The 21,715-nt window shown below is 48.6% G+C and overlaps 1 protein-coding gene across 7 annotated transcripts in view; it reads left to right on the forward strand.

The window, feature by feature from the left end:
* The window catches only part of ACACB (acetyl-CoA carboxylase beta), a 122,056-nt gene that overhangs the window by 36,718 nt on the left and 63,623 nt on the right, over positions 1-21,715 (forward strand). For 6 of the 7 annotated variants that reach the window (XM_034638141.1, XM_019801818.2, XM_019801819.2 and 3 more), the window contains 11 exons: positions 3,763-3,895; positions 6,799-6,937; positions 9,469-9,578; positions 9,793-9,874; positions 11,260-11,358; positions 13,378-13,487; positions 13,592-13,702; positions 16,093-16,302; positions 16,580-16,750; positions 18,187-18,348; positions 19,686-19,849. In XM_034638141.1, the coding sequence (XP_034494032.1) occupies positions 3,763-3,895; positions 6,799-6,937; positions 9,469-9,578; positions 9,793-9,874; positions 11,260-11,358; positions 13,378-13,487; positions 13,592-13,702; positions 16,093-16,302; positions 16,580-16,750; positions 18,187-18,348; positions 19,686-19,849 (1,491 nt within the window). Of the gene's footprint in view, positions 1-3,760; positions 3,896-6,639; positions 6,757-6,798; positions 6,938-9,468; positions 9,579-9,792; positions 9,875-11,259; positions 11,359-13,377; positions 13,488-13,591; positions 13,703-16,092; positions 16,303-16,579; positions 16,751-18,186; positions 18,349-19,685; positions 19,850-21,715 lie in introns of those variants that run through there. The other variant, XM_019801822.2, reaches the window with a different exon arrangement.

Here is a 21,715-nt window from a genome sequence, read left to right on the forward strand (position 1 = left end):
GTGGGGGCAGACTTCGGGTGTGTAGGAGGCGTTCCCACGGGGAGCTGTACTAGACATGGGGAGTTTGTACATAGCCCACAGCCAACATTTCCTGGTGTGGTAGAAAAGCCCCAGGCCTGCTGACTTGCGCCGTGACCCCTTTGCCTGGCTGGGCCTCAGTTTGCCCATCTATAAAATGGGATTTCTCTTTCCTGACTATTTATTTGCTTCCAATTTTGCTGTTTTTTGCTCAGATGATAGATGGTGGCATGCTGGCGGTGTTCCTTACAATCAGTTAGTTCTTCACCATAGTTTTGGTCCCCTGAACCCACTCATCCTTGCCCTCGCAATAACCACTGGACATACCTGGGGGTGGTTAGCGGTTAGCTTAACTCTTGACAGACGACTCTTAGCTTAATGCCTCATCGTCACCTTAAGAAAGTGGACTGAGGGGTGCCTGGGTGGCTCAGTCAGTTGGGCATCTTCTTGGGCATCTTCTTGGTTTCTTCTGGGGTCGTGATCTCAGGGTTGTGAGATCAAGCCCACATTGGGCTCCGCGCTCGGCACAGAGTCTGCTTAAGACTCTCTCTCCTGCTGCCCCTCCCCACCCCCACACTCTCTCTCTCTCTCAAATAAATAAATCTTGAAAAGAAAAAAGAGAAAGTGGACTGAATGTGCATGCCTGATCCCCGTCCTGTCAACATCCCACCAAATGACAGCAAAGAGATGTTTTTTTAAAAAGAGAGACGGAAACCTATCAAGCCTGGCAGAACATTTGGGAAGATTAGCAACAGCATTTTGGAGGCCAGAAGCAGATGGACGAGCGGTAGCTGGCTTAGCAGAACCAGGAGGGCTGAGTCATAAGGCAGCAGTGAGGACAGCTGAGAACCTACTAGATCTGGAGTCTGAAAGGCACGGGGGCTGGCGGCATCAGGTACCTCTGCAGTTTGGTTGGGGGGGGAGAAGGGGTACCAAAATGAGAAGAATTGGGTAAAAGATGCCCAGGTCTTCTTACCTGCTTTGTGTGGCCAGGGTTTGCCCACTTCCACCCCAACAGAAAGCATGGGGTTCATTCCCTGGAAAGGGAAAAACAGAGGGTCTTGGGCCTGGGGACTGCTGGGCACAGTGGAAGTGTATGAGGTCTGTATCCCAAACACAAGGATCAGGGTCTGTGTAGGTGCTGAATTCTGAAACCTGCCCTGCCCCCCACCCCCAGACCTGTCCCACCACTTCCCTCACCACCCCTGCCCCCGGCTCCTGGCCATTTGGGAATTGGACCATTGAAGGAAGAAGACTCTAGTGTCCTTGGGGTTCCCTGTACACAGCAGCCCCCCAGATCCTGAGCATCGAGTTCAGGGTCCACTGGCCTCACCCCAGTACCTTATGTCAGCCCTTTGGTTTCTGCTCTTGGTCACGAGGGAGTGACTGAGGCTTGGGTACAGTTTCTAATATGGAAGGCAGGCCCCAAACAATCAAACAGAGGGACACAGGAGACTCAGAAGAAACAGAAACCATGCCAGGAAAAGAGAACTTGAAAAAGCTGCCATTAATACCCTCATTCAAGCCAGGGAGGGTGTTGCACAGATAGGAACAGGATGCACAAAAAGGAAACTTTGCAAGCCAGTAACAAGCTCTTCGTATTAAAAACACAACAGCAGGTTAGGAGAGAAGGCAGAAGGAATCGCTCAGAAAGTGAAAGACAAGGGATAGGAAATAGGAGAGGGAAAAAGAAACTTGCAGGACAGTCTAAGAATTTCAACATCCAAATAATAAAAGCTTCTGGAAAGAATAGAGGGAAAAGGACACAGGGAAACAATTTGAACAAAATATTTGAAGACAAATCCCAGGACGTGAGTTTCCACATTGAAGGAGCCTAAAGATTCACAGCCCCACTGGGTGGTAGGAGACACGTACATGAGCACATCCCTGTAGACAATAGAAGACAGAGACAAGATCCTATAAGCTTCTGGATGTGAAAAAACAGGTCACCCGCAAAGGATCAAGCAGAACAACTCTGGTTCTAGCATCCTTGGAAGCCGCGACACAATGGTGCAAGGCTCCAAAACTCTGAAGGAGAAGGTTTTCTGTTACAGAATTGCATACACAGCCAAATGATAGGGTCAAACGTAAGAGCAGAAGAAAGACAGCTTCAGAACTTGCAAGACTATGAATCATTTACTACCCCTACCCTTCACTCCCCAACACCTTTTCTTAGAAAGCTACTGAAGGATGTCTTCCACTGAAACAAGAGAATAAACCAAGAAAGAGCAACACACGGGAGACAGGAAACAGAGATCCAACGTAGAATCAAAGGGAATCTCCAAGGTGATAGTGATGGGGTAGCCCAGGGCAGCCAGAAGCAGGACAGGCATGTCGAGGGCGCCATTGTCATGTGCCCTCCCATTGTACCATCTTTTTAACCAGACAGAACTACTGGAAGATGTGTCCCAATAAAACAAGGGAGTCTGCCAAGAAAGAGGGAGCCATGTGATCCCCCAAATTAGGGATCAAACCTCCAGGAAAGGCAAAAGGAATCCTTAGGGTGTCAGCAAAAGGAAGTCTCAGAATGACAGTTGGGTAGGGGGTCTGGAGAAGAGCTGGTCAGGATGAGTGTAGAGAGGAGAGGCTTCCAGGAGGGATGTCGCCAATGAACGATGGAGCTGATCAATTACGTCATGCCCTGGGAGGAAATGAGGAGTGGACTGCGTTAGCAATGGTTCAAGGAGAGCTACACAAATGAAAAAAACCACTGTCTCCAGGAAAAAAAGCAAGAAGAAAGGAATATCTGGTCTACCCCAGCCCTCATCTGTGAATAATTCCAGACTTATGAAATCCCAAATACGGAATCTGCCAGGTTGCAGTATGCCTGTGTTGAGAGGTTGGGGGATGGGAAGCAGATGGGACGGCCAAGGAAGAGTGCTCATTCCTTGTCTCTCAAGATCAAAGAGCCATAGATGGTGTCTCATATGATGTCACACAAGAGGCACAAGAGAGTACACACAATGGTGACATTGTTCAGAACTATGGAGATGCATAAATGCCAGAAAAGTGATTTCCTCTGGTGTGCAGTTCTGGAGGGGTTGGGGCAAGGAACCACCATTTGATTGTTACACACTTTTTTAAAAGATTTTTATTTGTTTGTTTGTTTATTTATAGCGTGTGAGCCGGGGGAGGGGCAGAGGGAGAAGGAGAGAAAAGAATCTCAAGCAGACTCGCCACTGAGTGTGGACCCCCGACCCGGGGCTTGATCTCATGACCCTGAGATCATGACTTTAGCTGAAATCAAGAGTCAGATGTTTAACAACTGAGCCACCTGGGCGCCCTGGTTGTTATACATTTCTTGGTTTTCAGTTACAAAGATTTTGAGATATGCGTACAGAAAAATGCATGAAAGAGATCCATACTGTTTAAAAGTCTCAGGTATTGGACTGTGTGGACTTTCTCCCTGATCATAAACCTCCCCTCCCCCATAAGCTTTTTTGTATTACCTGAGTTTCTAAATTGGGAGCCTAGCAAGTAAAAATTAATTTAAGATTAAAGAGCTCAATGTACAGCTTGGGGCAGGTCAGGGGATCGATCGCTCCTGCTTCATTCCTGCACCAGCCTCTTGAGTCTCCTTGTGAAATGCTTCAAGGTCCCCGGTGAGGACTGCAAAGCAATGGAGGGTTTGATGGGCTCCCGCTTCTCTGTTGATGTTGATTTTGTAGATGCTGGGCTCCTGACTCTCTCCCCGAGTGGCCCAGGCTTCCTGGCTCATCAGGGTCTGTTCTGTTCCCTCTGCAGACCTAGTATGTCGGGACTTCACCTGGTGAAGAGGGGCCGAGAACTGAAGAAGGTGGACCTGCACAGAGACTTTACCGTGGCCTCCCCAGCTGAGTTTGTTACGCGCTTTGGGGGGGACCGGGTCATTGAGAAGGTACAGATGGGGTCCCAGCAGTCGGGGTGGGGTGGGGCCCCTCTTCCCAGCTGGAAGCGAGAGAACCGGCTTCAGGCTCATGGTCACGCCGCAGAGAAAGGGCCAGGCCACCCTTCTGTGAGCACTTGAATGCATCACCTTTCACCCTCCCGACAGCCGGAAGCAACAGGTCTATGACCTCCTTCTCACAGAAGAGGAGCCTGAGGTCTGCAGAGACCCCGAGTGCCTTTGGGCAAGGGTCTGCTTTCTAGGTTATTGAGGGCTGGTATCAAACCCAGCTCTGCCCTTCTGAGGTGTAGAGCTCCTTCCAGGAGGGGAGGCCAATGTGTTAAAATAACGGTGACAAAGGGAAACAGCTAACATTTGCCATTTATAAAGGCTTTTCACGTTTCCCATTCCATGGGGTCAAGGCTCTGAGCCACAGATTGATTATTCCCGACAGATTCTCAAAGGAGCCAAGATGCAGAGATTTGACGTGGCTGTCCGAAGTCGTGTAGCTAGTTAGTGCTGGAGTCAGGATTTGAACCCAGGTCTATTTGACGAGAAGGCCTTGTTCTTTTCCATTTTACTTGAGGGTGGTGGTGGTAATGATTCTAATAACAACAGCAGCTATGATTTTTTGAGCGCCTACTCAGAGGCCAGGCATCCCATGAAGTGCTTTCTGTATCTTATCTCATTTCACCATCCCCACCATTCTGCCGGTCGACATGATTTCACAGAAGAGGAAGCTGAGGCCCAGGGAAGGAAGGTGGCTTGCCCGGTCTTACAGCTGGTCAGTGGCAGAGCTGGGATTTGAACTCCGGGCGTCAAGAGTTCAGAGCCCATGTCCTCACTCCAGCGTCCTGGCTCCTGAGCCTGGCTACCACCTGGTTGCTGGCTGAAAATACTCCTCCGCCCAACCCCAGACCCTCGGAGTTAGAGTCTCCTGGGTGGGGATCCAGAAGCTGCACTTTTGCCACGCTCACCAGGGGACTGTTGCACAGCCTGACTGGTGGCCGGCTCTCAGTCCTGGCGAGCCGAGAGGCGGGGTGGCTGCTGAAGGCCTCAGCCCAGAGCCGCTGTACTTGGTGACTTTGGAGTTGACCGTGGCTTGCCCTCTCTCCTAGACTCCTTGTGGGAAAGCTGCAGCTGTGGGATTCGAGCAGCAAGCCAGCCTGCAGTGGCCTTCTCCCCCGGGGGCTCCCAGAATGTGCTAGAACAAATGGGGCCCAGGGAAACTGGCTGTCCTGGGGTCACCCACCGCCCTTCCTTCTTGACCAAACCTTGCTTTGGTAATGAGGTTAAGAAAACCAAAACCCTGCCGTTCCATCCGTGCTCTTTGGGAGGCGTTTTTGAAAGGGGAGAATACCGAATCTGAGCCCAGGGCTCTGGGCTCCATCTGCTGGGGCTACTCACAGGATATGGGATCTGGGCTCAGTTTCCCCTTTTGTGACATAGAGGCAATCACATTCCTAATCTCTAATGAGACTTGTCCTTCAGGGCTGTCATGAAAATTAGGCAGCAATGGAAGGGCCTTGAAATTATGTTCTTGCTGTAGAAGTCAGAGCGTTGAAGCCATATGCCTTCTTTTTTGAACAGGAACACTAGAGCTTGGCTTTATTTCTTATAGACCGAGCCAGGACGTTGGCCCGTCTGAGCTCTTTCTGTGGAGATGAAGCTCAGAGAGGGAAGGGGTCTGCCTAATGCCACACAGGAAGTTCATGGCACATTAAGAGTTGAAACCGGGACCTTTTCTGTTGCTCTCAGTTGCTGAGGACAGCCAGCGTTACTGCCTTTCCTCTCCACCAAATCCGGGGCCTCTAATCCCCAGAATGCAGAGGCAGCCATGGGGGTGGGGGCAGTTCAGAGCACGGGTCCAACTGTGCAGGGCTCAGGAGTCACATTGCTGCCACTTACTAGCTGTGTGACCTTGGGCAAGTGCCTTAACCCCTTGAGTTTTAATATCTTTAGCCAAATAAAGATAAGAATACAGCCACTTTCAAGGGCTGATGTGAGAGTGAAGTGAAATAATGCTGATGAAATATATTGTACTGTAACTTGGTACATACGAGGCACTCAGAAACGTTAGTGACCATGATGGTGCCCACAAAGGAATCAAAATCATTCATTCATCGCATCCTGTCCTATCCGTCCCCCATCCATTCATCCATTCTTCTATCGACCCCCCTACCCATTTGTCCATCCATCCATCCATCCATCCATCCACCCGCCCACCCAGACACTCACCCATCTGTCCATCCATCCATCCATCCATCCACCCACCCACTCACTCATGGGTCCATCAGTCCGTCTATCCATCCACCCACCCACCTATCTGTCCATCCATCCATCCATCCATCCATCCAACCATCCATCCATCCATTTGATCCTCCGCCTGACCATTCATCCATCCATCGACCCATCCATATACCCACCGACCCACCTATCCATCTGTCCATCCATCCGTCCACCCATCCATCCATCCATCCACTCACCCATCTGTCCATGCACCCACCCACCTATCTGTCTATCCATCCACCCACCCACCTATCCATCCATCCATCCATCCATCCATCCATCCATCCATCCATCCATCCATCCATTTGATCCTCCACCTGACCATTCATCCATCCATCGACCCATCCATATACCCACCGACCCACCTATCCATCTGTCCATCCATCCGTCCACCCACCCACCCATCCGTCCACTCCCCCACCCGTCCATGCACCCACCCCCCATTTGATCATCATCTGTTCATGCAGCCGGCAGGTTGTGAGCACCCCCCGCCAGGCTGCGTGCTGCAGAAGTGCAGACAGGTGCCTCAGGACGCTCTGCAGCCATGACGTGGACCCCAGGGTAGCATGCAGCTCCCAGTGCAGGTAGGCGTGCAGCTCTGGCCCCTTCCTCATCTCTCTGTCCAGGTGCTCATCGCCAACAATGGCATCGCCGCCGTGAAGTGCATGCGCTCCGTCCGCAGGTGGGCCTATGAGATGTTCCGCAACGAGCGGGCCATCCGGTTTGTAGTCATGGTGACCCCAGAGGACCTGAAGGCCAATGCAGGTACCTGGGCCTTGACTCCTTCCCCTCCTGCCACCCCGTCCTTACCTACCCTCACCTCCTCCATTATACCTAGGCAAGTTCACCTTGGACCCCAGAGTCCCAGGGACCCTCTCCTGAGCCTGCATTTATTTGCCTTTCCCTCTTTATTGATTAAAAATGCAAATGGTGACTATGCAAAGTGGAAATCCCATCTTTGCGAAATGTCCATGTTACAGCAGATGGGCGCCTCTTCCTCCAGGCGTGTTTCCCCACAGATGTCTGTGTTGTACTTCAGTCATTCATTCTTCTGTTCATCTGTTTTCTAGGTCTGTTACCAGAGATCATTCTGCAAATAACTGTTCGACAATTTGGTTTTTTTCCCCTGAACATTCATATCCCTTTACAGACCTGTATCCACCCAGTAGCCAGAGTGATATCTTAAAAACACAGCTCAGGTCCCATCACCAACTCTTTAAATTCTTTAGAGGCCCTCATGCTGTCCCTGGGCTCTGCCCTGCACAGATGCAATCTCCTTCTAACTCAGAGGACAGATGTGATTGTCAGCCCTATTTTATAGATGCGGCAGTTGAGGCACAGGGACAGAAATCATTCCCCCAAGGTCATACAGACAGCATGTGGTGCTGGCAGCATAGGAACCCCAGGCTGTCTGAATCCACAGCCTTATCCTGTGGGGGCTCCCATCACATTCAGACTAAAATTCCAGGTCCTCACTCAGGACAGTTAAGGTGACACGTGATGTGGCTCTGCTGGCCTCTTGGCCCCATCCAGTGCCCCTGCCCTCCAACCCTGGTCCCAGCCATGCTGGCCTCATCGATTCCTAGGCCAGCTGAGCTCTTTCCTATCCCAGAACCTTGGAACATGATGCATCTTCTGTTGACAGTGCTTTTCCCTGAAGCTCCTGGCACAGCAGGCCTCCACCCCTCCCTGCCCCAACCTTCAGGTCATGTCCTCCGGTGTGGCTTTCCCGGAGGGCCCTGGCGCTGACCCCAGCCTGGTGTTACTGTGTCTGTTTTCTTGTTTATCTTCTCTGACAGTAGAGAAAAACTCAGAGACGAGAGAGAGCTTGTCTGACTTCTCACTTTGTCACCTCCGGGACCTCCTTTGTGGCCGACACTCTTGTGTTCCATAAACATTGGAGGCCAGAAGCCTGGAAGGCAATGCCACTCTTGGTTCTCTTTCAGGATCTGCACATAAAGTCCTACACTGTTCCTTCTAGGATTCCAGAGAATTCCATAGTACAGAGGGACTAAGCCTTGCCTTTGCCTTGAGTCTAGCGTTTCACACTTCGAAACGCTGCCCAGTGGACATCCTCTTACGTCACTCTTTGGCATCATTGATGAGTAGGGTTTTTTAGGACTAATTTATTTGTTTGTTTTGCTTATTTATTAACATAATCCAGTTTTTTTTAAAAAAAAGATTATTTATTTATTTCTTTATTTGATAGAATGAGACAGCCAGCGAGAGAGGGAACACAAGCAGGGGGAGTGGGAGAGGAAGAAGCAGGCTCCCAGTGGAGGAACCTGATGTGGGGCTCGATCCTAGAACACTGGGATCACGCCCTGAGCCGAAGGCAGATGCTTAACGACTGTGGCACCCAGGCGCCCCCCATGATCCAGTTTTTTTAAAGATTTTATTTATTTATTTATTTGACAGAAAGCACAAGTAGGCAGAGGGAGAGGGAAAAGCAGGCTCCCCACTGAGCAGGGAGCCCGAAGCGGGACTCGATCCCAGGACCCCGGGATCATGACCTGAGCCGAAACCAAGAGTCGGATGATTAACCGACTGAGCCTCCCAGGTGCCCTTTAGGACGTATTTATTCCTAGAAGTGGAATTTCTGGCATAAAGGGCATGAATATTTTAAAATCAAAACATTATATTGTATTCAGCCTTAAAAAGGAAGGAAATCTTATCACATGGTATAGCGTGGAAGGAACTGGAAGACATTATGCTAAGTGCAAGATCCCAGTCACAAGAAGACAAATACTCTAGGATTCTGCATAGATGAAATCTCTAGAGGCGTGAAATTCATAGAGACAGAAAGATGGTGGTGGCCAGGGGCTGCGGGAGGGGAAAACGGGAGCTGCTGTTTCATGGGTAGAGTTTCACATTTGCAAGAAGACAAAACTTCTGGAGATCTGGTTCACAACAGTGCAAATGTGCTAAATGCTGTTGAACTGTACCCTCAAAAAATGAGTTAGATGGTAAATTTTATGTTACCTGTTTTTCTCCATGATTAAAAACATTGTATTGTTTAATGGCAAAACAATATTAAGATAAACTGAAAATGGGGATTAATCGAACACCCCACCTCTCATCGCAACCATTCTGATAGCTCCCTTCCTTCTTTCTTTGTTCCCTTCCAGGCCTTGTCCTGATGCCTATATATTTTCTCATAGTGGAAGTCACGTTCAAGTCCCAAATGATCATCCACACTTGTCCCTTGCAGCCACAGAATCTTCTAATGGCTGTAGGTAGCCATGCAGTGAACTCCAGCCTCTCGGTTTTTCTTTCCTTTTCTCATCTAATTCCAGAGTATATCAAGATGGCAGATCAGTATGTCCCTGTCCCAGGAGGGCCCAACAACAACAATTATGCCAACGTGGAGCTGGTTGTGGACATTGCCAAGAGAATCCCCGTGCAGGTAAGTCGGATGGGGTGCCCCAGTCTGCCCATAGCAGGGTTGATGCTCTGAGCTCTCGAGCAACTCACTCCTGCAGTTCGGAAGGGACAGAGGCTGCAGGTCCTCCAAGACTCTGAAATCCAGAGCTGATGTGACGCCGCAAAGAGCTTTCAGTGTGTGATGGGAGGGGGATTCTCGAAGGAAGATCCTTATTCATGCCTTTCTATGTTTACAGGCGGTGTGGGCTGGCTGGGGCCATGCTTCTGAAAACCCCAAACTGCCGGAGCTCCTGCGCAAGCATGAGATCGCTTTCTTAGGTAGAGTGTGTCTCCATCCGATACATGGGAATCGGGGCGTTGATGGGACACTCTGGCAGGTCGGGTTCTCTTTCCACTGTGGCCCTGAAAGGTGGGCGTCAGTTTCATAGTCCCATCTCACCCTTTCATGGTCAGGAGCAAGCAGGTCTGGGGTGGGAGGGAAGGTTGGCCAGCCCAGGGTCATAAGAGCTGTTGCCGTGGTTACCACAGGAGAATGATGCTGGGACAAGCGGAACCCTCTGCTTGTGCTCCTGATGTACCAAGATAACCAGCCATGTTCAGATATCTGACTGGGTTTGGAGGTCACCCCTTTCTTGGGCTATTCTCAGGGCTTTGGAATGTCCTAGCATTTTGGGACCAGAGTCCCCCAGCTCTATGACTTATAAGGGAAAATGGTACTTATTGTCTGTGGGGTCTGTTTTAGGATTTGCATTTGTAATCATTTACCGTCCACGGTAAATCCCTGTTGCTGCTCCTTAACGCTGGGCCTCCACCACACACCATGTTTGGAGTGACTCCGTACAAATCAACACCTGATATCCCAAGGGTCCGCCTAGTAACTTGTGCTCGCTTAAGTTTTCTCTGTCCATAGTCTTTGAGTGGCTGTGGCACGGGACCCTGAGTCTCTCTTAGCTCCTCTGGAGGTTGATGATCCCGCCCACAAGCCAGCAAACTGCAGCCCACAGGCCAAATCCAGCCCCCTGCCTGATGCTGTAAATGGAAGTTTTATTGAAACACAGCCCGGTTCATTCATTTACGTATTGCCTGTGACTGCTTTCACCCAACACTGGCAGAGCTGAGTACTTTTTTTTTTTTTTTTAAAGATTTTATTTATTTGACAGAGATAGAGACAGCCAGCGAGAGAGGGAACACAAGCAGGGGGAATGGGAGAGGAAGAAGCAGGCTCGTAGCAGAGGAGCCTGATGTGGGGCTCGATCCCTCAATGCCAGGATCACGCCCTGAGCCGAAGGCAGACGCTTAACCGCTGTGCCACCCAGGCACCCCAGAGCTGAGTACTTTTGACAGAGACAAGCAGACCCACAAAGCCGAAAATATTTCCTGTCTGGCTCACTGTAGGAGAAGTTTGCTAACCCAAGGTCTAGTTTTTTTTGAGGTGCTGGCTTGCCCCTTTGGTCTAGCTTTTTGCCTTCTTCCTGAAAAGTGAACTCAGACCAGGTTTACAATCCACATGTACTAAAAACAGTAGACTTCATCCACATCTGATGAAGTGGCTGACTAACAGGTTTTTCCCTTCCCCAGCTCGATGTTAAATTCCTCCAGAGCTAGCACCTGAGTACTTTTCTCTGTGCATTTGACTGGCACTTGGCTGCAAGGGGCTTGTGACTGACTCGATTCTGCCTTCCTCTTTGTCCCTGATCCCTCAGGCCCTCCCAGTGAGGCCATGTGGGCCTTGGGAGATAAGATCGCCTCCACCATTGTGGCCCAGACGCTGCAGATCCCAACACTGCCCTGGAGTGGAAGCGGTAAGTGGCCTGAGCTTCATTTGGGGGATCTCTTCCAATCTGAGCAGAGGGGGTGACAGGAGTATGCTTTTTTTATTCTTTCATTTAAAATTTTTAAAATTATTTAAGCAGTGGTACAGTTTCGTTGTAGACAGCTTAGAAAATACGGAATTACCAAAAAAGAAAAAAAAGAAAGAAAAAGAAAGAAAGAAAAGAAAAGAAATAGAAATAGAAATCATCCATAATCCTATGACCCGGTGTTGAACATTTGTTATAGTCTAGGTGCCTACCTTTCCAGTCTTTTTTTTTCTCTAGGCACATCCTTTAAAAAACCAGAGATCTTAGATTTACTATACTTTGTGATTTATTTTTTCTAACTAACCGTTCTATGTCGATAACTACACTTTATGACATTTAAAATGTCTGCATAAGATTTTATCATATGGATGTACCATAATTTATTTAACAGTCCTCTATGGTTAGATGTTAAGGTTGTTTCCAGGTTGTTTTGCTCTAATTTTAAAAAATACTAAAAGTAGGGGCACCTGGGTGGCTCAGTCGATTAAGTGTCTGACTTCAGCTTGGTTCATGATCTCAGGGTTCTGGGATTGAGCCCCTCCTTGGGCTCCATGCTCAGCAGGGAGTCTGCTTCTCCCTCTCCCTTTGTCCCTCCTCCCACTCGTGCGCTCTCTCTGTGTCTCTCTCTCACAAAAATAAAATCCTTAAAAAAAATACTAAAAGTAATGGAGTCTTAATAGTCTACTAGCTAAATCTCTGTATACTTTGTAATCATTTCCTTAGGTTAAATTCTGAAAAGTGGAGTTTCTAAGATAAATTAAAAATAAACAGGAAAAAGTCTCAGGAATTTCCCCTCCAATTTGATTTTTTTTTTTTAAAGATTTTATTTATTCATTTGACAGAGAGAAACGGCCAGCAAGAGAGGGAACACAAGCAGGGGGAGTGGGAGAGGAAGAAGCAGGCTCCCAGCAGAGGAGCCTGATGTGGGGGCTCGATCCCAGAACACCGGGATCACGCCCTGAGCCAAAGGCAGACGCTTAACGACAGCCACCCAGGCGCCCCCAATTTGATTTTTTTCATCCAAAGATGGAATTTTAAATTTGGAATGGAAGGCTTATTTGTTTTTAATCTTCACAGGGTTTTAGAAAACAGTGATTTACATATAAATGACTTCACTGGGTAGAATTGGAATTTTTTTGGGTTCAGATTAATATGGTTGTTCATGGTAGGCTCAGTCTGAATTTCTTTCTTTCTTTCTTTCTTTCTTTCTTTCTTTCTTTCTTTCTTCCTTCCTTCCTTCCTTCCTTCCTTCCTTCCTTCCCTTTCCTTTCTTTTCTTTCTTTCCTTTCCTTTCTTCCCTTCCCTTTCTTTCTTTCTTTTCTTTCTCTCTTTCTCTCTCTCTCTCATTTGAGAGACAGAGATAGTGAGCAAGAGAGAGAGCCCAAGCAGAGAGGAGAGGGAGGAGCAGGCTCCCCGTGAGCTGGGAGCCCAATGCGGTGCTCGATTCCAGGACCCCGAGATCATGACCTGAGCCAAAGGCAGATGCTTAACTGACTGAGCCACCCAGGTGCCCCTCAGTCTGAATTTCTTTTCTTTTCTTTTCTTTTTTTTTTTTTTTTAAAGATTTTATTTATTTATTTGACAGAGAGCCAGCCAGCGAGAGAGGGAACACAAGCAGGGGGAGTGGGAGAGGAAGAAGCAGACTCCCAGCGGAGGAGCCCGATGTGGGGCTCGATCCCAGAACGCTGGGATCACGCCCTGAGCTGAAGGCAGACGCTTAACAACTGAGCCACCCAGGCGCCCCCAGTCTGAATTTCTTAAGCTTGATTTCCAATTCAAGGTTGAGTCAGCCCTTAAGAAAATTAACAGGCATTGTGGGAAGCTGAAGGACCATGTGTGTATACTGCTGGTCCAGCAGCCAGGGCTAGAGAGGCTTTGGTGAGGAAGGGCCCTGTGGTTTCTGGGTTGCATCTGAATCTCTGCCATCCCTGGGAGGCTCCAGCTCTTTTTGTGACTCACTAGGTCTGACGGTGGAATGGGCAGAAGAGGATTTGCAGCGGGGGAAGAGAATCACTGTCCCAGAAGATGTTTACAACCAGGGTTGTGTGAAAAATATAGATGAGGGCTTACAGGTAAACACAGGGCTTGGGGGGCCAAGGTGCTAGAACCTCTCATTGTCCCAGTAGCTTGGAAACTGTCTACCTTCTAAAGAGGTCTCTTTGTCCTTTGCCCCCAGATGGCAGAAAAAATTGGTTTTCCCTTGATGATCAAAGCATCTGAAGGCGGCGGAGGGAAAGGAATCCGGAAGGCAGAGAGTGCCGAGGACTTCCCAATCCTTTTCAGACAAGTGAGCTCTTCTTGCTGGGCATTTTCCCATATATCTTTGGGAATTGCACGTGTTTAGTTGTTGGCCACCAGATTATTTTCATGAGCATTACTGTGTTAGGAATCAAGAGGATACTTGTGGGAGCTGGAATACTGCTGTGCCGTGTTCCTAAGCAAATGTGTACGTTTTCATACACAGAAGTTCCTGGTTTGGGTTGATCCGTACATCATTTCCTTAAACGTTCAATCCTGTGAGTCCACGTGACTTTAAATGCTTTCAGAGATACAGGGCCAGAGTGTCTTTCTATTTGTGACTATATTCACGTCTATCAGAAGATGGGACATTTTGTAAATTTTACTAGTCTTGGTATTTTTAACATTTCTAGATGGTTGACTTCTGTGGTAGGAATGAGCCATGTATTTACTTATTTGTAGCTGGGTTTTCTCTTTTAAAAGTTTATGCCTATTACAATTGCCCATTGGCAACATTTTAAAAAAGGTAGGCTAATGATCTTCCCATTCTTAATGCAACTATTTTAGAATTTCTAGGGTTTCTTCTAGACCTTGTTCATGTGCACGTTTTAAACAGTTATATTCGTTCTGCATGGTGTTTTGCTTTACATATTAAAAAATTCTAAATTGTAGATCACGGACCTGTTTTCTGTCTTGTTCCAGTCTTTACAATTATTTTGATGATTGCATAATATTCCCTGTGTGTCTGTAGTCTTCCTTATCAAGCCTTTCCTTTTTTGTGAAATGTTAAGCTTGTTTCCATTTCCGTCGTTATGAATCATGCTACTATAATACAATATATTTCATAATAATATATAATATCTATAATATATATTATAAAATATGGAACATAAATAACACTTAGCTTTTTTTCTTCTGAATTATTTTCTTGGGTGAAGACCACGTGCCAAGGACTTAGTTAAACAGCATGGACATGCACTTACAAAAACATGTCAATAAATTGCTTTCTTAAAAGGTTTACCAATTAAACAGCTGTGGCAATATATGAATGTTCTATGAAGTCGTGGTTTCACTATCACGTGTCTCCACTGGGGTGGATAGATTTTTGGGGTGCCTTGGGGAGGAAGAAGTTCTGTTTACTTGGAAGTTGTGAAAATAGCATGGAGTCCCCATCTCCCCTTCACTTGGTTTCCCATTGTTAACATTTCCCGTTAGCTCTGCCATGTTTGTCACGACTAACAGATTAACAGGGATATGTTTCTATTAACTCCAGACTTGACTCAGATCTCACCAGTTTTCCCTACTAATCTTTCTGTGTCAGGATCCAGTCCTGGATCTTCCATTACATTTAGGGGTTGTGTAGGTTTTAAAGCCCCCCGCCCCCCCGCTTTCTGTAAATAGATGTTACTTTTTAGGGCAGCTTTCAATTCACAGCAAAATGGAGTGGGAAGTACAGAGGTCCCATATACCACTGCCCCCACACATGTACGAGTGTTTTTCTTTTGATTACGTGGGTGTAATATGAAAATGTTCTTATGTGAACATTCAAACACTTCAGGGATATGTTAAGCGTAAAAAGGGAAAATTCTCTTTTCACCACCACCTCTCAACTCCTCCCCCTTCCCAGATGTAACCAATTTTTTTTTTTAAGAATTTTTAAAAGGACTTAACGAATTTTTCAAAGTAATCTCTCCACCCAGTGTGGGGCTTGAACTTACAACCCCGAGATCAGGAGTCGCGTGCTCTACTGACTGAGCCCGCCAGGCGCACCTGTATATACTTTTATATAGATGTTCATAACAGCTCTGTTTTATTATTTTTCATATAAACGGAGGCCATCCCATGTATTACTGCAGCTTGCTTTAAAAAAAAATTCTTAGAAGTGATTCCATGTGAGCACTTCTTTTTTTTTAATACCATCATTAAGAATATCCGGACAATTGCCTTTTAGCCATGAAAAGGATGAAGTAAGTCTCTCTGTGTATAGGTTCCACCATGGACAGCTGGCCAAGAGAGTACTGTTTAAGGAGGAGGAAAAGAAAGCTACCGGGTAGCATGTTTTGGTCCTATTTTTATCCAAAAAACATTCTGTGTGTTGTGTTTGTTCCTGAATGTGCAGCAGAAAACCAGTGTGTACCCAGGTCCTACCAGCACATTAACTTATCCAGTTAACTCTTGACCACACTGAACTCTTACCCAGTGTGTACCCAAATCTTAACAGCATGTTATCTTCAGGAGGTGGGGTCGTGGGGAAAGTCCAGCTTCTACATGATGTATTTTGACAGTGTTGGACTTAAAACGTCAAGGAGAATGGCATGTCTGTGAGAGAGGTAAAACAAAGCTAAACGATCAGCAGAATCGTGGACAGATCTTCGGAGGACTTCCCGCTCCGGCCCCGGTCCCCCAGGGCATAGCGAGCCCCTCTTGCTGTCCCCCCAGGTGCAGAGTGAGATCCCCGGCTCCCCCGTCTTCCTCATGAAGCTAGCCGAGCACGCCCGACACCTGGAGGTCCAGATCCTCGCCGACCAGTATGGGAACGCCGTGTCCCTGTTCGGGCGTGACTGCTCCATCCAGCGGCGGCATCAGAAGATCATTGAGGAGGCGCCGGCCACCATCGCCATATCGGTTGTGTTCGAGATCATGGAGCAGGTGTGCTCTGCAGAGCTCGGGGGCGGGGGGGAGCAGCCACAGGGAGAGAGAGCCGTCTCCGCCCAGCCCGCAAGAGCGCCCTGCAGTCCCCATTGCCAACATGGGGCGGGTGTCCACGAAGACACTCGGGGCCCATCACAGGGACTGTGATCTCTTGAGGTCCCAGAGGAGCTCATGTCGAGCAGATCCTCAGCATTTGCCGGGGGACCTACTAAGCCCGCCAAGAAGATGATCCAAGAAAACCACTGGAAACCCTTCAGGCTGTGTGTCTTTGCAGTGTGCCGTCCGCCTGGCCAAGACGGTGGGCTACGTGAGCACGGGGACGGTGGAGTATCTCTATAGCCAGGACGGCAGCTTCCACTTCTTGGAGCTGAATCCCCGCCTGCAGGTGGAGCACCCCTGCACAGAGATGATCGCCGACGTCAACCTGCCGGCCGCCCAGTTACAGGCAAGGACCTGCGCTCAGAGCCCTGGGGTTTCTTCCGGCCAGGCTGGGGTCTCCCTGTCCTGCCCGTGGTAGACCTTCCTGTCCCCCTCTTGGCAGGCCGTCCCTGGGGAAGTGAGTGTGTCGTCGTGAGAGTAGCGGCGAGAACCATGCAGGTGGAGAACCTTCTGGGGAGTGGTTCATCACCTTTGTCTGGCTATGTGGCCCTTTGAGAAATGGGCAAAAGCCCGTTGAATATCTCTCTGAGGGAAAAAATGCATACGGTCCCAGGGCATTCGTGGACCCCGTGTTGTCCATTCACAGACCCAGAGAAGAAGTTCTCAGCCTTTTTTTCATTACCGGCCCCCAAAGGAGCCTTTTTAGACACTTCCCCCCCTAATTTCTCCCCTTATAAAATTTTAATATCACAGATATACTGTATATGTTTTTACCGAAGCTGTGTCTGTGACTGATACAAAGAGTAAGATCCATTCATCCCCAAGTGCAAATATTTGCCCCCTTGAGGGGCAGTATCAGCCCCGTTGAGAACTCATGACCCGGAGTCAGGAACGTCTGCACGAATGGGAACTCAGATGTTTAAAATGTATGAATGCATGTCTCCGTCCTTCCTCTTCTTCGTCTATCAGCTTTTTTATTGTTTTCTGTCTTTTTGTTTGTGTGTTTGTTTGTTTGGAAAATTTCAGGAGGAATGTTACAAGGATAGTACAGTTACCACCCATCCCCTGTGCCTTGACCCACTTGTTGTTAGCCTCGGCCACATTTGTGGTCTTTCTGTTTGTGTGTTGGTGTAATTTTTTTTTTTTTGGCTTAGTTTTTTGAGAGATGTTTTGACTTAAACCTTCATGGCTCTTTGCCTCTAAATGTTTAAGTGAAAAGACCCTAAGAACGACATCATTTAAAAAAAAAAAAAAAGAAAGGAAAGAAAGAAAAAGAGAACGAGATCATTCTGGCACAATGCCACAATAAAATGACGACACTCAGGAAATACAGCACTGATGTTACTACATGTCTACCTGAAATTAAAAGTATAAAATCAGGGAAAAAAAATTTTTACTTTTTTTTTTTTTTTTAAAGATTTTATGTGTTTATTTGAGAGAGAGAGAGCACACATGCATGAGCAGGGTGAGCTGCAGGCAGAGGGAGAAGCAGGCTCCCTGCTGATCAGGGAGCCCGATGCGGGACTCGATCCCAGCACCCTGGGATCATGACCTGAGCCGAAGGCAGACGCTTCGCCAACTGAGCCACGCTGGGGACCCCTCTGTCTTTCTCTTGCTTTGCTTCTCCTGCCACCATGTGTCGTCTGCTCAGCAGGTGCTCAGGATACCTGAGGGTCATTCACGGCACCTCGGCCTCCATAGCGTCTAGCAGTGTGCTTGGTGTTTGGGGGGCAGGGTGCTTGTGGGGCCTGACCGTCCACGGGGTGGATTTCGTCATTTCAGATTGCTATGGGGGTGCCCCTGCACCGGCTGAAGGATATCCGGCTTCTGTATGGAGAGTCGCCGTGGGGGGTGACACCCATTTCTTTCGACACTCCTGCCAACCCTCCGCTCGCCCGAGGCCATGTCATCGCGGCTAGAATCACCAGTGAGAACCCCGATGAGGCAAGTTTTGGGGGCTCCCGCGCCCGCCATCTCCAGGCTCCTGGCATGGGGCAGACCCTGAATGTTAGCTTTGGCTGAGACGCCGAGGCTTCTCCAAGTACAGACAGGGAAACCGCGGCATGGCAGGGCAGTGGTTTATTGATGGGAAGTGTGTGTGCCAGGGACGGGGGCAGGTACCTTCAAGCATCTCATCGCTCATGTACAGGATCGTGCCCCTGCCAGGCATTGTGTCCCTGCGCTATGGCTCGAGACGTCAGGGTCTTGCTTCGTGCCTGGCACCTGCTGAGGCTGTGACCGAGCCCCACGGTTGGACCCTGTGGGTTCATCTTTGGGACAAGCAGCCAGCTTTAGAACCCGGGTCCTTGGTTTTCTGGCCCCCGGACTCTTTGCTGCACCCTAATTGGAGACTGGTCCCTTGTAAGGAGTTCCTTTGTGACGTGTTCTTCTCTGTGCCTTGAAAAACCAGCCAGCTGGTATCTGTCTTACTTATGGTTGATGGTCACGTCGTCTCCATAATCTACCACAATCTCATTGTTGAATGATTACATTTAAGACACTTGGGGTAAGAGAGGTGTTTGTCTCCCTCCCTCCCCTTCTGATTAAAGAAGTGTATGCTCTGGTAGCTGTATCAGCTTGGCATCTTTGGCTGCAGACAACGGACTCTGGTGGTGCACAAGCAAAATGGGTATTTTTTAGGGGGATGATGGCCTGTTTACAGGGGCCTGGGAGGACAGAGGACTCAGAGTGGAAATCGCCCGGGCACCTGCAATTCCCCATCTCTCAAAAAGGATGCCTCCACTACACATGCCAGGAGCCCTAATCCCAGGGAGAGGGTCCACGTCCACCCCCCCTTAGCAAAATGATACTCAGGGGGATGGGCTTTCCACCCCACCCCAACGCCCCATAAGCAAATTAGGTGTGTGTTCACATCACATTTATCTGCTGGCATTTTGATAATCCAGAATTTGAAATCCAGCCCTTCTTCTCTTTCATTTAAACTTTTTACGACTGACAATGTCGTTTCTGAAACCAGAATGCACTTCCACTCAGCTCCCTCAGTGAGCAGCGTTACCCCCTACTGTGTCTATACCTCCTCCCCCCATCCCAACGTGGTTATTTATCTTTATAGTTTTTTTTAAAGTGAAAATTGCACGCGTGGACGTCTTGACATGGGTACACCCGCACCCCTAGTGGGAGAGATCAGGGTTCCATTGATCCCACTAAGCTTTGGGTTATGGGGGTTCTTGGGTGTGTCTAGGGTTTAATTTTGATGCAAATATATCTGGAGTGATGATCTCCCCCCCCCCCCCATTTTGCTTTTGCTGTCCCGGCTCCAGGGGTTTAAGCCAAGCTCTGGAACGGTTCAGGAGCTGAATTTCCGGAGCAACAAGAACGTGTGGGGTTATTTCAGCGTAGCGGCTGCCGGCGGCTTACACGAGTTTGCTGATTCCCAGTTCGGGCACTGCTTCTCCTGGGGAGAGAACCGGGAAGAGGCCATTTCGTTAGTATCTCCCTCCTCCCCTCCTCCTTTCCCTCCTTCCTTCCAGAAGCTAGAAGCACTTCAGGCGGTAAAGGAGTGAATCACAGAGCAGACCCTGTCTTAAATGCCCTTTGCTGAAGTCCAAGGGCAAAGTCTGCCCTCTTCCTGTATCTGAGAGCCGTGAAGTCAGGGGAGCTCACGAGCCCACGAGGGTCATTTGGTCTTGAGCTCATTACAGGTCGCACTTGGAGGAGATCCAAAGAATGTTCAAGGGGATTCCAGAATTTAAAAGGTGCCACGTACTAGAGCTTTTTTAAGAAAAAGGTGTGTGGGGGACTTCTTTCGATTTAAACCTTAGATGTAGGTCCTGGAGAAACCCACATTGACAAAGGGGTTCCCGAATCCCCGGACAGCCACATCTTCCATGTCTCCTGCCGTGCCCTGAACGCAAAAGGTAAAACCAGCTCACTTTGTAATTAAATATTCCCGTGTTTAGAGTGAAAAATCCCAAAGACTGTGTGGACATTTTGTTGAGAAAGCATTATAATCAGGGCACCTGGCTGGCTCAGGGGCTAGAGCAGGCAACTGTTGATCTCGGGATTGTAAGTTCAAGCCCCACATTGGGTGTGAAGCTTACTTTAAAATAAAATCTTTAGGGGCGCCTGGCTGGCTCAGTTGGTGAAGCATCTGACCTGATTTTGGCTCAGGTCATGATCTCAGGGTGGTGAGATCGAGCCCCACATATGGTTCCTTGCTGAGCATGGAGCCTGCTTAGGATTTTCTCTCCCTTCGCCCCCTTACCCTCTCTCTTTCTCTGTAAAAAAATTTTTTAAAAATCTTTTTTAAAAATTGAAAAAATAATAAAAAGCATTAAAATCTATCTAGTCCAGGGCACTTAGTCATGAGTTAAATTGAGTTTGGTGATTTTGATGAGTGGGCTTTCTTTGACGGCTTTATGTAATTAGTTTTAATCATGCTGAGTGAAAAATTGAAGGGAGAGGGAGTCCAGCCAGTCTAGCCCACTCTGATCTCTGATGGAAATGGCCTGTGGCTTGTCCTATGCTGGGAATGACCAGTATGGACTTTAAAAGAATTCAGAGGAAAAAATTCTGGCTTTTTTTTTTGTGGGGGGGAGAGCAAAGTGGGAAGGGGCAGAGGGAGAGGAAGAGAGAGAACCTTAAGCAGGCTCCCCAGTGAGTGCAGAGCCTAACGCAGGGGATCTCACGACCTTGAGATCATGATCTGAGCAGAAATCTTGTCGGCCACGTAACTGACTGAGCCACCCAGGTGCCACTAACAGGGTCTAATAGGGGGATCGGCTGTGCCAGCTTCCCCGGGACTGAGGGTTTCCCAGGATTTGGGATTTCTCGCTGCTAAAACTGGGCATGTCCTGAGCAAGCTGGGACAAATTGGTCACCCTTAAGCCCAATAGCTTGACGCTTACATGCGGACTCTGGTGCTGCACCTGACTTTCCCGGGATTGTTGACGTGCTCATTTGACCTCAGCGCATTTTCATTTCCCCTTGCCCCTTTGCCACACCTGCTGAATGCACGCAGGATCACCATGACAGGTGTGAAAGCTCTCCTCTCCCAGGAAGAGAGTTGTTCTAATGCCTCCTCCTCTTTCTCTGGTACAAAACACTCTCCCTGTGATTTCATAGGGAGTTTGGGGGTGGTCAGCCCTTTGGACTAGAGCCCTCTTTGGGGAGAGGCCACCCCTCTGGGCAATGGAAGGTGGTGATCGACCAAGCACATGCAGACAGGTGACCGCCACACTGTAGGTGGGGTAACAGTGTTGGCGTTCCTTCGGTGCACCTCGTGCGTACCCAGCAGAGCAGCTCTGTGGACGGCCGGGGGTGGCACGTGCTCTGGGACACGGGCATCTGA

This window comes from Ailuropoda melanoleuca, chromosome 12 (assembly GCF_002007445.2).
Source record: "Ailuropoda melanoleuca isolate Jingjing chromosome 12, ASM200744v2, whole genome shotgun sequence".
Taxonomy (NCBI): Eukaryota; Metazoa; Chordata; class Mammalia; order Carnivora; family Ursidae; genus Ailuropoda; species Ailuropoda melanoleuca.